Source organism: Periophthalmus magnuspinnatus, chromosome 18 (genome assembly GCF_009829125.3).
Source record: "Periophthalmus magnuspinnatus isolate fPerMag1 chromosome 18, fPerMag1.2.pri, whole genome shotgun sequence".
Classification (NCBI taxonomy): Eukaryota; Metazoa; Chordata; class Actinopteri; order Gobiiformes; family Gobiidae; genus Periophthalmus; species Periophthalmus magnuspinnatus.
In genome coordinates, this window is record NC_047143.1 from 19,251,088 (window position 1) to 19,267,411 (window position 16,324).

At 41.5% G+C, this 16,324-nt stretch overlaps 1 protein-coding gene across 1 annotated transcript; it reads left to right on the forward strand.

Annotated features, from left to right (window-relative positions):
• The first annotated feature begins 1,184 nt into the window (after positions 1-1,184).
• Positions 1,185-14,477, forward strand: htra3b (HtrA serine peptidase 3b). Its single transcript, XM_033983989.2, has 10 exons — positions 1,185-1,879; positions 7,076-7,175; positions 7,635-7,767; positions 8,275-8,364; positions 10,177-10,371; positions 10,446-10,478; positions 12,563-12,677; positions 12,747-12,804; positions 13,195-13,290; positions 13,374-14,477. The coding sequence occupies exons 1-10, from the start codon at positions 1,426-1,428 to the stop codon at positions 13,540-13,542; spliced, it is 1,443 nt and encodes a 480-aa protein (XP_033839880.1). The 5' UTR covers positions 1,185-1,425; the 3' UTR covers positions 13,543-14,477.
• Positions 14,478-16,324: the final 1,847 nt, after the last annotated feature.

Below are 16,324 nucleotides of genomic sequence, written 5' to 3' on the forward strand. Positions count from 1 at the left end.
ACTGCCCTTACAGGGACACTCATGTTCCTGGTCTGCTGCAAAGAACGGATGACTTCATGTTTGGGAGAGAAGCAAAAACAAACTGTGCATGACCTGTGCACCGCTGACAGTTGTTCTGCTTTGTTTGAAAAGAGATTTGGAATCCTAGTTTCACATTGAACAGTATTGTAAAATGGTTTTAAGATGGGCATTTCCTCGAGGTAGAACTACACCAACATGTCGCCTACTGTTGCTGATTGATCCCCCCTAAATAAACTTAGCACCAGAATTTTTGTAAATGCTTTATTTTGATTTGTATCCTGTGTCTCGCCAGTGTCTGCAGAACAAAGGTTTATCTTTTGGACAGTTTGGTCCAGTTAAAATCCACATGTGTCAGCCACATCAAAACACTCACACCCATCTCTGCTTTATGAGCCATGCTGTGGGCATGTTTCCACTCTGTCTCTGTCCAAATGTTCCAGGTTTATTTGAGCACATTCAGATGGACAGTTCCTTTCTTAAGGCTCTGGACTAAGTATTTCCTCTCACAGGTGTGAGACATTTATGTAGGGGAACGTGGGGTTCAGCTGCATGGGTTCAGCTGCAGCCAAGGGGCACTAGAAGTCAAGATACACAAAATAGATATCATTCATCTATCTTATGCCCAGCGCTTCTCAAGTTATTGGCTGTATGATCTCTTCAGATTCATATAGGCTTGGGCCAAATACATGCACTTAAAGATGGCTCAACAATGCTAAAATATATTAGAAATACAGTTACAATATAGTAATTCAAAGTAATGTCGCTATAGTAACTCCCTTGCACTAAGACTGGAGTTATCAACTGATAAATTCCATATGATACACAATAGTTCTCCTATTGGTGCTCATGTTCTGAACTGTGACGTCACTGAATAAACTCTCAGAGCGCACGTGCAGTCTTTAATTGTTCTGGCTCAAGAGAAAAAGGACAGTGGTGACAACAACATGTCCATACAGCCTGGTTACATCCATGCAGTAACGTTAACACGACACTGGGAATGAATCAAAATAATGGATGAAATGCAGGCTAAGGACGCAGTACAAGCACGATCAGTAAATGCACAGAGGTAAGCTGTGTTTATAGTTTGATGTGGAACTGGCTGTGTTTAAGGGACACGTGACTAGCTGTGATAAAGCGTGAGGTCAGACTCGGTAACAGCGGCCCGCCTCCAGCTCCAGAGCAGGACCCGAGTGCTCTCCTCTTCAGCTGCAGACCGGCTCAGGGCGACACGCTTTCCAGACTGGACACTGGCCTGTACAAGCTTCATGCTTTAGGACTTTTTCACTGCCTTCTAACCTAGTTGTAAATTTGCTGCATGCTACAGGTTTATCTCAGGGATTCCAGTTACTTGATGCTGTTTTGTTACAGTTTACGCGCGGTGATGAGCGCAACAGAACTGGGTCTATGATGCGCTGTGTGGTCTGCCCGTGGAGTTCCTCTTCAAAAATGCATTTTTTTGTGTTCGCTGTCTTCCTTTACCTCAAAAACGGTGCCAGTGCAGACCCCAAAGCCAAGTGTCCCGCGCGCTGTGACGTGAGCAGCTGCCCGAGCCCCAGCTGCCCCGGAGGGTACGTGCCGGACCGCTGTAACTGCTGCCTGGTGTGCGCACTGGCGGAGGGGGAGCCGTGCGGGCGCAAAGACGACCTGCCGTGTGGTGAGGGGCTTGAGTGCAGGCACCCAGCCGGAAAGCGCCTTTCCAAGGGCGTCTGTCAGTGCAAGCTCAACTATGAGGTGTGCGGCAGCGACGGCAAGACGTACGGGAATGTGTGCCAGCTGAAGGCGGCGAGCAGAACAGCGCTGCAGCAGGGTTTGCTATCCATCAGCCTGGTGCAGAAGGGGCCGTGTGACTCCACTACAGGTACGAGCTGCACACTTTAAAAAAAAAGTCTAGCTACTCTTGGCTACTGACTGACAAAGCAGGAGCCCAGGTCATTATTAGACCGTCAGAACGTATCTTTGAGTTTAGTGTGTCACTGGGTCATGGGTGGTTTATGAGCTATTCCAGCCCTTTCTGGTCCATACTCCATATTTTGAAGAATTCTTAAAGATTTAATAATCACTGGGCCCAGTTTTGACAATTCCAATTCAAGTTTGGAATCTTTAAACCTGCTGTACAGTTTCACTTTTAATTGGTTAACCAAGGGTAGTAACTGATGAATAGTCATTGGTTTGGAATGTGAAAATAGGCAGGGGCACATCTTTGAGATGTTACAACCCACTCTTTCATTGCATCAAAGGTGACACTTCTGGCTTGTAAACATTAGCCTCTACTGTACTTGCAGGTGCCCAGTAAACTCCTTACCAGCGGTAGCACCTCGTTGTGTATCCTAGTAAAGCTCTGATATCTGCACCTGCTCCACTTACTGGACTGTTGTTTGGTGAAGGGTTCAGAAGCCCAGCTCTTAAACCAAACAGTGTTTAAAGAAAAGAAGCAGAACAGATCTGTTCAAAGGCAGCTGGAGATTTAAGTGATGTAGCAGTGAGAGGCAGAATGGGTCACAAATACAAGGGGTCAAAGGGCAAGTGGCAAGAAGAATGTGTCATCTTCTGCCATTTGTAAAAACAATCATGGCCATGGTCCATGCACAATAACCTGCTTTAGCTATAAATACATTATGACTTGTTTCAAAAGGTGTGTCTGGGCACTGTTTATAAATTTGGGCACAGCCTGTTGTAAAAGAGTGACCTAAGCAGACAGCTTGAAAGTCATTATGCTTGTTTCCTGTCTAATAGTTGCAGACAAAACACAAAGTACTAAAGACTGCAGTGGAAGAAGTACCATACCTGGCTTAAACCCAAAGTCCTGGGTGAGGATGCTAGGCCCTTGCCAAGTTATACATATTCAGCATGGTTTGAATTTTCTGCCAAGAGCTAAATCAAGTTATATTTAATGCACACAGATTGTAAACTTTGTGAGGGGAAGGTTTTGAAAAAGAAAAACAGTCAATAATATAATTATATTATTGTCTATTTTATAATAGCCTATTCATTGAAAATGAATAGGTCTGAAGAAAGACAGGTGTGTAGTCTATTAGAGCATTTGAAAGTAACCCAAATGCATAGATTTTGAAGTGAGCCTCTTACATTTATGAAAAAGACCAAAGTTGTAATTTCCCTGTTACAAAACGGTAGCTCTTGTCTTGTTTACAGTGTACACTTTCCGTCCATTAGAAATACCAGGTTCCTGCTCCAAAACATTACCTGTGTTTGGTTTGTCTGTGTGGCACGGACTTTACTGGCGTCTGTAAAAGTGGAACAGTTTAGAGTTTAGAAGTGTTTATCCAGACTGCAGTCGAGAGAGGGTCATTCCAGTGCATGCCGCGGTTCTCTGGGACTCAACAGTAGAGAAGAAGTAGGCTAACTGTCTAACTATACAGTGGGCTAAGGCAGTAATAACAGATAAAATTGTGCTAATGTAAGTAAATATCAGCATGAAAAGGTCGTAGGGTCACCTGGAGGAAAGAAGAGTCTGTCGAAACTTTAACAAATTACTTCCTGTAAGCTGGGATATGCCTTGGAGACACAGCGATCAGATCACAGTGAAGAAAAAGTAGAAAAATAACTTAACTAAATGGTAGTTTCATTGAGCGACACAGTACAACAAATACTTCTTGTTATACCCATGTTACCCATATTTTGTTAAATGGCTACAGTAGGCCATTGTTCATTAATTTCCCACATTGGATGGTAAGGTACAATCTATAGTCACAGCTGCCATGGGACAGACTGACTGAAATGTAACTACCAATCTGCGCCAATGGCCTGTTTGACCACTACCATGAAACTCACTCCTGCATTCATTATCATTATCATTATCATCATCATCATTATCATTATCATTATCATTATCTTATACACTGTTTAAGAAGTAGTAAAACAATTGCTACCACTTGCCATTAGCCCTTGAACTATAGTATAAGAGATCCAGAGCTCAAAAGTCTGCACTACTGTATTATTTATCGCTGCACGATAGGGTCATTTTACACTTGGTGAAGGTCTGTTTTTCCTAGTTTCAGTACAATTAACAGCAAAATTAAGATGTGTTAGTATTTTGACAGCACCGTCCTCTTGGTTTTGAACCCTTTATCTTCTTAACCTTCCACTGCATGTGCACAAGTGGCGCCATGTTTATGCAGAAGTTGCAATCTCAGTGGACATGATGGATGATTTGCCACAACAAATTTGGGAGGAGGCATTTGTGGGTCAGTCTGCCATGTATTTTTAAACTGGCCCCACCCTTGAGTAGGTAATGCTCCACTGACTAACTGCATGTGTGCCAGCCACCATCAGTGGAGCCTTGGCAAAATAAATAGGTTTTGTTCAAACCATAAATAGTTTGGGCTGCTGGGACTTCCTGTTTCCTCTGCAGATAGGAATCACTATGTATGTAAAGAAATGTGGAGATGAGAGAGGTGATGAGTTTAGCAGCCAGCGTATAGCAGTTTGTACTATCTATCAAAGTGCTCCATCTAATCAGAAATCTACTGCATCAATGTGAAATATATTAACAGATGTTTTACAGAGCTACAAGAAAAAAAAATGCCAATTTCAATACCACAGTGATAATAAAAACAATATTATAATAGACTGTAATATTGAACCTCACAATAATAGTAGTTCCTGTAATTGTACCCTGTGGTCTCATAAAAGTTCTGATATAGATCAATATCATTCTAAAACTATTCAACAAACATACAATCCTGCCTTATTTCTTTTCATTGTCAATATGATACTTGTTCAACCCTATACTAAAATAGTAAATTAGTTGTGGGAATTGTTTTAACTTCTGAAATTACAGAAAAGGAAGTAAATATTTCAGGGTTAATACAACTGGCACAGTGATTACCCTTTAGGAATGGTTTGAGGGCTTGAACCCTACTCAGTATCATGCAATATTTTGTCCCAAACAGCATTGCCATTAGACCACACACCAATGACTTTTTCCAGCTAAAGCTAACATTTTTGTATCTCTTAAGGGTTCAACTTTCTGAGGACAAAGTATCAGCAGGACCCACTAGCCTCTGTACTCCGTTACACTTTGCCTGCTGTTTGAGAAACTTTTAGACTAAAATAACAAACCACATTTTCCTCAAGCAGCTTGGCTGAGCACCCAGAGGAGCAGCTTCAGAGATGGCATGAAAGGCATTATTACAGGCTTTACAAGGGCATTTTTCAGTTTTGGCTGCCATATTTCAGACCCAGCCTTCTTCTTTATGTATAATTGTTATGATTACGACTGAAGTGGATTTGCACAACATCAGTGATAAATATTTCAAAATCTGTATGGGCTGCTACAGGGATCCATATTAGCTCCCTTAATGTTGTATGGAATGTATCAGTTTTGGACTTGCAGAAGTTACGATATGCATCATTTGCATGTTAGACACACAACATATGTTGCCAATTATTTATACCATCCATTATACAGCCACAGACTGAGGGACAATGATTGAAACCTAACGGGAACATATTTCACCTTAATTCTTATGCCAATGTATGGCTACCTTATTTTCATTTCATTGGTTTTTATTTGCCTTTATTTATACAGGGAGAGCCCAATAAGAGTACTCCTTTTAATGAGTGACTTGATAAAATACAGAAAAAAACTAATAAATACAAACAAAACACAAAAAACTTTAAAAACAGGTGCAGGTGTTAAATGTTAATCACCAGATTCTTATGGCACTAATGTATGAGTTTTGCATGTCCTTGAAATGTATTCCATAAAATAAAATAAATAGTCTTGTATCAAAGTTCTTTTTCAGAGCGTACAATGATGGGTTTAACTTCATCACCTATTATGAAATGAAGGGCTGAGTGAAAGCGTGTATCTAAAGGTTTCAAAATAGAGGCTGAAGTCTGCATTTCTATTATACAGTATCTCCATAATCTAGTACAGTAAGAAATGTTGCTTTAACAATTTCTTTCTGTAATTCAATAGGAAGTTTTGTTTCTATACTAAAATCATCATTTTGATTGTAAACTGTTACATAATTCAGAGATATGTATTTTAAAGGATATGTTTTCCACAAGTCAAATCCTTATAGGTGGTGACTCTTTCAATTAATGTACCATTATATTAATATTATAAAGATTTGTAGCTTATATATCACTTAAATGTGTTCACATAAATGTTTTTTTTTTATTCATATACTTTGTTTTATTTACAATCTTGCTGCTGTTTTAAAATTGCCTGATCAGCATAGAGCATCAGCTACTACTGCCTTGGTTCCATTTGAAAGACAATTTTGGAACCAATTACCTGCAGCATTGTCAAATCCGATATGTTTCAGGCGCTTTAGGCAAATCAATAAACAGTGCTACACAATCTTGTGTTATTGGGGGCTGTGAAAATGTCATTTAAAACTTTTGTGGTTGCAATGAAAGTACTATGCCCTTTCCTGAAACCCCATTGATAAGAGCTCAAAATGGAGCATTTATTTAAATAAATTAGAACTTGATTTGCATCTAACTTTTCTTTAAGACAAGGTAGTTTTGATATTGGCCGGAAATTACTTACATTTTTAGTTGTTCCACCTTAATGTAAAGGCAAAGCATGTACCATTTTCCATAATTCTGGTACCACTGCCATTTTAATTAATAAATTAAAATATATGTAATAGAGGCTCAATTAAATATGGGGCAACTAGTAATAGAAGTTTTGGATTCAGGTCATCAACTCCTGTGGACTTCTTTGAGTCTATGGAGTGGAGTGCTTTTATGACTACCTTATGACTACCTCATGTTACTTCTTACACATTCTTTCATTCAGGAGTTACTGTTCAAAATGTTGACAGACAGCTCTGCAGATTTCTAGTTTTTATATTTACATCAAAGTCATTTAGTTTTTGACCATCTTTGTCTAGTTTGTAATGGATGGATAGTTTCTGAATAACCTTTTGGAAAAAGTGTTTTAATTCATTTTACATGACAGGGTGGGTAGACTCTAGGAAAGGGCCACTAAATCCTTTGGCTGACATTTTTGCAGGTTAGCACTCAGTTGGGAGCTGAAGTAATGACTTACTAAAATGCATTATTCTTTCTGCCAGTATAGGTCCCTCTCATGTGGCCAGTCCTCGCTACAAGTTCAACTTCATCGCTGATGTGGTGGAGAAGATTGCTCCTGCTGTGGTGCACATAGAGCTCTTTCTAAAGTAGGTCCTGTCTCCTCATCAATACTGGTGATACCAAAATTAAGGCCCACAAATTTATGTCAAGTTATAGTAAAACTTACTGATGGACTTATTTCCATTTTTACTCAGTAGTCTGGGAATGATAGATGGGGACACAGAGACTGAGGTACCTTAGAAAAAATATCTCATACCATATAGTACATGAATTAATGTATTCCTTTCCAGTCTCTGTTAAGGCAAATTTGAATTGTTCCAGCAGGGTTGTTATCCACTAAAACATTTCTATCAAACTTGATGCACATTGTATCCAGGATTAAGTTGCAGCTCTTAGGACATCAAAACCTGCAGACACACTGGAAACCTTTTACACTCAATAACCTCACTGCTCACCATGTCTCAACCCTGCCAGCTCCAGTTTCTGTGCTTTGTTTCATAGCCAGAATGTTTCCAAATGATGTATTTCTTGTCTTGTTTTCCCAGACACCCTCTGTTTGGTCGGACCATCCCTCTGGCCAGCGGCTCAGGGTTTGTGATGTCTGAAAACGGTCTGATTGTCACTAATGCACATGTAGTGTCCAGCAACACCCAGGTCTCCGGTCAGCAACACCTCAAGGTACTTCAAACAAACATTAATTAGGATCCCTCACCATAGCGTTTCTCACCATTGGATATAACAACATTACGATTTTGCGATACATGAAATAATCAAATAGCAGCCCACAATATTGTTCCTGTATCACAAAATTTAGTACCACGATATATATTTCAATATTTTAGCACACCTCTAATACCAACATGTTTTTTAAAGTACTCAAAATGGTACAAACCAATGCAGAACCAGCCAGTGAGATGGAGAACAGCCTACAATGCCTTAAGTATTCCTTGGAGTGTAATATTATCCAGGACAATAAAAAACATGCGTGAGATCTCCACCCTTTGTAATAAACTGTGGCAACACTCAACAGGACTAGTTTGGCTGTCTCACGGGCCCATCTCTTGCTGGCCTCATGGTCTCTTGCATAATATTTTCTATACTCAGGACATATATCCTTGCATCAGTATAAGTGATGTAATGATCTCCAAATAAACAATTTACCACAGTATGTGTTTTACCCTGTAGGTCCAAATGCAAAATGGGAACGTGTTTGAAGCCAGTATCAAAGACATTGATAAGAAGTCAGACATTGCTACCATCAAAATTAACCCGCAGGTAAGCGACTGTGCCTATACCTCAAAATTCTTTAGAAACCACAATGACCCAATTACTTCTAATAAACAACATGGTGTTAAGGAAAAGTAGTAAATAGTTTTGAAATCCAACAAAGTTCACCACAAAATGAGGAATTCATTAAGTAAACAGGACCAAATAGTTGCAGAAAACATCCCAAATTCAACAATAGAATGTAGTGGTAACACTTTAAATAACTACCATTTTAATAGCCTTAATAAAGCATGAACAGACTTAATTCATAATGAACAACTTTATTTTTTTAAGAATGATTCAAGCATAGTAATTACTTAATTAATACCCTAACTCCTAAACCTAACCCCTTAATTAAGTTTATTCATTTTGAATTAGATTTTTTGTATTCATTTTGAATTAGATTTTTACAGTTTTAAAAACAGGAAAAAGAGTCCTAGTTTATTTTAACTGCTTTGCAGTCGTCCAAAGTTACTCCTCACTTATGTTTTCCGAGAATCGAAATGATTCACCACACTGAGTTTATAAACACTTTTCACAACTTTCAGAGACCAGAGCAGAGTTTGCTGTCATGGTAATGCTAAAGTCAACTAGCGTTCTGAGCACGCACTTGCTGATTTCCGGATAAGAAAATGCTTTATAATTAGATGTAGACAGTACAGAGTGGACTTATTTTGTTCTCAAAAGCTGCTTTTACATTATATATCTATACTGGGGCAAGACAAATTTTTGCTCAAATACATGGGAAAAAGTCGGGTACAGGTCCTTTAAGTCTTTGTTCGTGCTTTCCTTTATATTTTATAGATATGAACAGATTCAGTTACAGAGAAATATTTTAATGCTTGTTTTTAAAACATAACATTTACTATCTTAAACTTTAGATGTACGATTAAGGAGCATGAAATAAAATGTGAGTCAAGTTTCGAGACCATTGCATACAGTTAAGATGATTTACTATTTTGTCTGTTTATTTGACTAGTACGTTCTTCCCCGTCAAAGAATTCCAATGAAAACCAGCTTAACAAAGATCTATTGCGTTTAAGGAATAGCTTGAACAGGATACTCCCCCAAAGCAAAGCCAAATGTAATGTAGTAGATGAGATATGACTAAACGTCCTGACTGCTGCCAAATGAGAACCACATTTCTTTGGCCTCTCCGCAGCTGCAGTTTCACACTGTTGGTTAAAAACAACAATGGCGGGGATGTAGTGCAACCCCGGTCTGACCCTGGTGTGTTGGCGCAACCAAGAGACTTGGGCCAGAACAAGGCAGGGAGGAGAGAGAAATAGAATAACAGGTTTAATCTCTGCTCCACCTTAAAGAAGTGACAGAGGAGAAGCATGTGGTTCTAGTCAGGACACTCCCAGAGTTCATATTGTGTCTCATGCTGATTAAGATTATTTCACTAACAGAATGAAAACTATGATTGTTGCCAGCTCATAAGCATTGGACATTTTTCACTGTGGTAAAGTAAAAAAATAGCCAACCATTTTAAAGGTGTGATAACTTTTTTGCCACCTGCTTGTCTCCATAAAGATGTTATTGTTAAAAGCTATCCATTTCCTGGAATGTGCCACAGAAAAAAATATTGTGTAAATTGTACAAAATATATGAAAATCAATGGAGTACTGTATTGCCTTCAACATGTATGACCACTACCAATCGTCATATTCATACATAGGCAAGTTGGCTAAAGACACAATGCTCTGGACCAAGACTGAGACTTTTTCATTCCAACCCTCAATAAGCACTAGTCACTATATAACCAAATGTTGTTAATCTAGATAAAATTTGCTAACATCAATCTGTCTTGTACTCCAGTCCAAGCTGCCAGTCCTCTTTCTGGGCCACAGTGCCGACTTGAGGCCTGGAGAGTTTGTGGTGGCTATCGGCAGCCCCTTTGCCCTCCAGAACACAGTGACCACCGGCATCGTGAGCACAGCACAGAGGGATGGCAAAGAGCTGGGGCTGCGGGACTCCGACATGGACTACATTCAGACTGACGCTATTATCAATGTAACCTAACAACTCAGTCACAACATAAATCCAATCTCATGCATTCAGTTGACAGTTATGTGTCCTTTTTACAGTATGGCAATTCTGGAGGACCTCTTGTCAATCTAGTAAGCTTCTTTTCACTATATTTACATTGTTGTATGATGATCCTACTTTAAATATGTCCATCCATCCATCCATTTTCTTCCGCTTATCCGGGGCCGGGTCGCGGGGGCAGCAGTCTAAGCAGGGACTCCCAGACTTCCCTCACCCCGGACACGTCCTCCAGCTCCTCCGGTGGGACCCCAAGGCGTTCCCAGGCCAGCCGAGAGACATAGTCCCTCCAGCGTGTCCTGGGTCTTCCCCGGGGCCTCCTCCCGGTGGGACATGCCCAGAACACCTCCCTAGGGAGGCGTCCAGGAGGCATCCTGAGCAGATGCCCGAGCCACCTCAACTGGTTCCTCTCAACGTGTAGGAGCAGCAGCTCTACTCCGAGCTCCTCCCGTGTGACCGAGCTCCTCACCCTATCCCTAAGGGTGCGCCCGGCCACTCTGCGGAGGAAGCCCATTTCAGCCGCTTGTATCCGCGATCTTGTCCTTTCAGTCATTACCCAGAGCTCATGACCATAGGTGAGGGTAGGAACGTAGATTGACAGGTAAATCGAGAGCTTCGCCTTCCGGCTCAGCTCCTTCTTCACCACAACGGACTGATACAGCGACCGCATCACTGCAGACACTGCACCGATCCGCCTGTCAATCTCCTGCTCCATCCTTCCCTCACTCGTGAACAAGACCCCGAGATACTTGAACTCCTCCACTTGGGGCAGAGACTCACCACCCACCCGGAGAGAGAAAACCACCTTTTTCCGGTCGAGAACCATGGCCTCAGATTTGGAGGAGCTGATTCTCATCCCAGCCGCTTCACACTCGGCTGCAAACCGCCCCAGTGCCTGTTGCAGGTCCTGGCTCGAAGAAGCCATCAGGACAACATCATCTGCAAACAGCAGAGATGAAATCCTGTGGTTCCCAAACCAGGCCCCCTCCGGCCCCTGGCTGCGCCTAGAAATTCTGTCCATAAATATAATGAACAGAACCGGTGACAAAGGGCAGCCCTGGCGGAGTCCAACATGCACTGGGAACAGGTCTGACTTACTGCCGGCAATGCGAACACAGCTCCTGCTCCGGTCATACAGGGACCGGACAGCCCTTAGCAAAAGGCCCCGGACCCCATACTCCCAGAGCACCCCCCAAAGGACACCACGAGGGACACGGTCGAATGCCTTCTCCAGATCCACAAAACACATGTGGACTGGTTGGGCATACTCTCATGAGCCCTCGAGGACCCGATGGAGAGTATAGAGCTGGTCCATTGTTCCACGACCAGGACGAAAACCACACTGCTCCTCCTGAATCCGAGGTTCGACTATCGGTCGGATTCTCCTCTCCAGTACCCTGGAATAGACCTTACCGGGAAGGCTGAGGAGTGTGATTCCCCTGTAATTGGAACACACCCTCCGGTCCCCCTTCTTATACAGAGGGACCACCACCCCGGTCTGCCATTCCACAGGTACTGTCCCCGACCGCCACGCGATGTTGCAGAGACGTGTCAGCCAAGACAGCCCCACAACATCCAGAGACTTGAGGTACTCAGGACGGATCTCGTCCACCCCCGGAGCCTTGCCACCGAGGAGCTTGCCAACCACCTCAGTGACTTCAGCCAGGGTGATGGACGAGTCCGCCTCTGGGTCCCCAGTTTCTGCTTCCTCCTCGGAAGACGTGACAGTGGGATTGAGGAGATCCTCAAAGTATTCCTTCCACCGCCCGACAACATCCCCAGTCGAGGTCAGCAGCTCTCCACCCGCACTGTAAACAGTGTTGGTGAAGCACTGCTTCCCCCTCCTGAGGCGTCGGACGGTTTGCCAGAATCTCTTTGAGGCCGTCCGATAGTCCTCCTCCATGGCCTCCCCGAACTCCTCCCAACCCCGAGTTTTTGCCTCTGTGACTGCCCGAGCCGCGGCACGCTTGGCCCGCCGGTACTCATCAGCTGCCTCAGGAGTCCCACGAGCCAACAAGGCTCGATAGGACTCCTTCTTCAGCTTGACGGCATCCCTTACTTCCGGTGTCCACCACCGGGTTCGGGGATTGCCGCCGTGACAAGCACCACACTTTAAATATGTTTTACTTTGAATATAAGTTATGTTCTTTTGTTCCAGGATGGAGAAGTTATAGGCATCAACACATTAAAAGTGGCTGCAGGGATCTCCTTTGCCATTCCCTCAGACAGGATCACACGTTTCCTCAATGATTCCATGGACAAATTCAGCAAAGGTGAATTCAGTTTTGTTTTGTGAATGCACATAGACCCACAATGCCAGAACTGCTCCCCTCTTATTTCAGACACAAGGCTGATTAAGAAGAGGTTCATCGGCATACGGATGCTGACCATCACACCCGCGTAAGTCACAGCTAACACGTTTAGTACCACCATTTTCTCAAAAGCTTAATATTCTGAGGTTATTTAGAGTGAAAATATAGAATGTAATACTGTTTTTCATTCATAATTAAAGGTGGCTGTGTCTTTGTGGGTGGTCAGAAACTGAGGATGTCCATAGGAGGGTTATCGGATAAATGAAAAGAAAACTAACAGGACACTTTTCAATAATAAACATTGTTTTAAATGCTCCAAATAATTCTTAAATATAAGCTGTAGTCTTTGTATATTTTCACAAGATGCTTTCTTTGTCTCATAAGGCAAGCCCAATCACTTACAGGCATTATCTCATTTCCTAAAGTTGTTTTTTTTGCAAAAGAAAATAATAAATAATGTCTGTATTATTTTTGTCAGGCTGATAGAGGAGCTGAAACAGCAGAACCCAGACTTCCCTGATGTCTCCAGTGGGATCTATGTGCACGAGGTGGTCCCTCACTCTCCAGCTCAGAAGTAGGTTTAAGTCTCACTGTATTTGACAATCTGTATGTTGTTTCATAGTGGCGATCTCACTTACTCTTGCTTTTCTTGTGCAGAGGAGGCATTAAAGACGGGGATATCCTGGTTAAACTCAATGGTAAACCCCTGCTGACCACAGCTGACCTACAGGGGGCGCTGCAGGAGGAAACGGCCCTGCTGCTGGAGGTGCGGAGGGGCAATGACGACCTCCTGTTTAACATTGAGCCTGATGTGATCATGCAATAACCCAAGTGTACTTTAGCCTTAATTAACTGTTCTTAGACCAGTGGTCTTAAGATTGTACTGTCCCACTGGGGACTGATGCTGAACAACTCAGGACAGTGGACAGCTGAATGGTACTTGGGACAACCTCCTTCAAACCAGAAGAGTGACACACCAGCAAGATTCTTTCACAAAATATATTATACTCTTGATGCTTCTGTAGGCGTGGCTTCAGAGGCTAGTGTATAATTCCGTGGTCGATTTAAAATGTGATGTTTTTAATAATGACTTTATTTTGCAACTGTCTGAGTCATTTGTTCTTCATTTGAACAAACACGTGCGTCATGTACTTTGAGCATCCTGGAGATGCAACATCTTCATAACTGACACTTCTTCCTTTATTAGTATATTAATGACAATGTTAGTATTTTAGTGAGTAGCTCTTGACCAATTTAAGCATGTTGCCACAAGTGAGCTCCTGTTGTAGCCACTAACACTCATCTGGTCTGCAAACAAGAGTAATGGTTATTATCATGTTACCATACTGTCTACTGCCTCCATTTAAATGGTTTAACTAAAGCATGCATATAATTTATCTGACAACAGTGTTAACACCCCACTGATGCTAACTGCTAATTCCATCATAAACAAAGAATTGTATTTTGCTGCACATTTTTATGTAAGCTACAGAGGAGTAATGGGTTTGGCTCATGTTGAGTAAAGTGAGGTACTTTAGAGGATGAGGTTATGCTGGCATGGGGCTTTATTAAATAGTCCTTTTGTGACAGGGACTGTATATCTGTTGGGTTTTTTTGTTTTTTTGTTTTGTTTTGTTTTTTACAATAATCTGACGTACTGTTCAAGTTTCCATCCAATAAACACTTGAGTATCAACACATTTCAATTGTAAATCATATCAAAACCTATGCCCATCTGTATGCATTAAACTTTTACAACCACACTTAAATGTTTACAGACTTTTACATATGGGGTTGGAATTTCACTCACTTTTATGAGAGATGCAAATGTTGCCACTTTATACACAATACAGTTATTGTGGAGATGTACATAATAGAAAGTTACATTATTTTGTTGGCATTGTTTACATCCAGGTTAGCGAGCAACTTATGTGAAGAACCTTTTGTGGGAATAGGTGTCTGTACATAAAGATTCCTGACTGTGTGTTTGAACAGACACACGGAGGGCATTTTCTGTTGCCTTTGGTTTTGCGGTGGACTGTTAATCCCTCTCCTCCCAACAGTGGCTATGGGAAACACTGAGGTCATGAAAGAAGCTGTTTAGAGCCGTTTGTAAGCACCAGCAATTAGTACTATAGTCCAGACACCATTATTTTAAAAAAAGTCAAATTTGGGCTATTTTTCTAGAAATATTTAGTTGTAATGGGTTGTATACTTCCAACATAATTAACCCAGGTCTTTGTACACAGTAAAAGAGTAATAGTAGTCTGTAGTTGGAGCATAGTAGTACTAGTATGACTTATATTGCTTTGGTTGAGACACCGAACGTCAAAGAGCAGTAAAATATTTGAATATACATTAATATACATTAACACTGTGGGTGGTGTCTTGCTCAAGAGCACAACAGAAGTATGTACTTGTCAGTGGGGAATCATGCAACAAGCCTTTAGATGAGTTGATGCGTGCTGTACCACAAAGTCAGAGATACATATTAACACTGGAGGTGATGGACATAACAGAAATATGCAGTGATCTGAGCTGGAATCAAACTACTAAATTAGAGATAAGTTAAGGAATAGAAAATGTACACCCATAACGTCAAATAGCTGCATAAGACTGGATAAGAACTATTGCGAGCATGCATTGAAACTACTAACACTGGGGGTAGTGGAGTGTCTTGCTCAAGGACAGAACAGAAATATGCTGTAGACAGGAAGACAAGTATGCAGATGGACAAGAATCATGGTACTAACCTTCAGATAAGCTGATGCATGCCGTACCACCAAGCCATACACATTAATATTGCAGGGGACAGAGTGTCTTGCTCAAGAAACTGCAGTGAGTTTGGGAACCAAACTTTCCAACCAAACGTTTATATAAGTTGACGAACACCATTGCTGCCCCATCAATAACAAATAGTAGAAACTGCAGCTATATCTCATATCTTGTGTTTTCTATTGTAGTAATACTGATGTAATAAGGACTTATAAAACGGTCTAACGCTGCACTTAAAATAGATCTGCCTATCAGAATTCAAAGTCATTTATGTTTATGGAAAATTCCTAATCTTATCCATGCTATTTATCTTGATTAAGTCTTTAAACTTAGAATGCTGAGACAATGTGTATATTTATGTATGTGTGTGTGTGTGTGGGGGGGGGGGGGGGGGGGGGGGGGGGGGGGGGGGTCATGTAACACTGACCTACTTTCTCCTGTAGACTCTCAGACAAAACTGTTCCACTGGACTGTAATAGTGGAATGCAAGTAATTTGCTCATTTTGACAGGTCTGCTCCAAATATAGCATTATCTACATATTTGAATTGTTAAATAAAATGATCAAAAGGAAATGTAGGGTTCTTTAGTTCCAAAATCAACACAAGAGAAGAGAGTGGCTCAGACTTTGCACAAAATGTATGAAACTATGATAGGATTCCACGCTGTATTGCACTAAATTACTGATATGAAATCAGAATGTATGAAGTCAAATAAGGCATTCCACCTTCTGGTATGATCTCTAAAGCAAAGCAGATTTCGGCCTGGTTAGTATTTGGATGGGAGACAGTGGGGCAGCAGTGACTCTAGTGCATGTGTCCTTAGGCAAAACACTT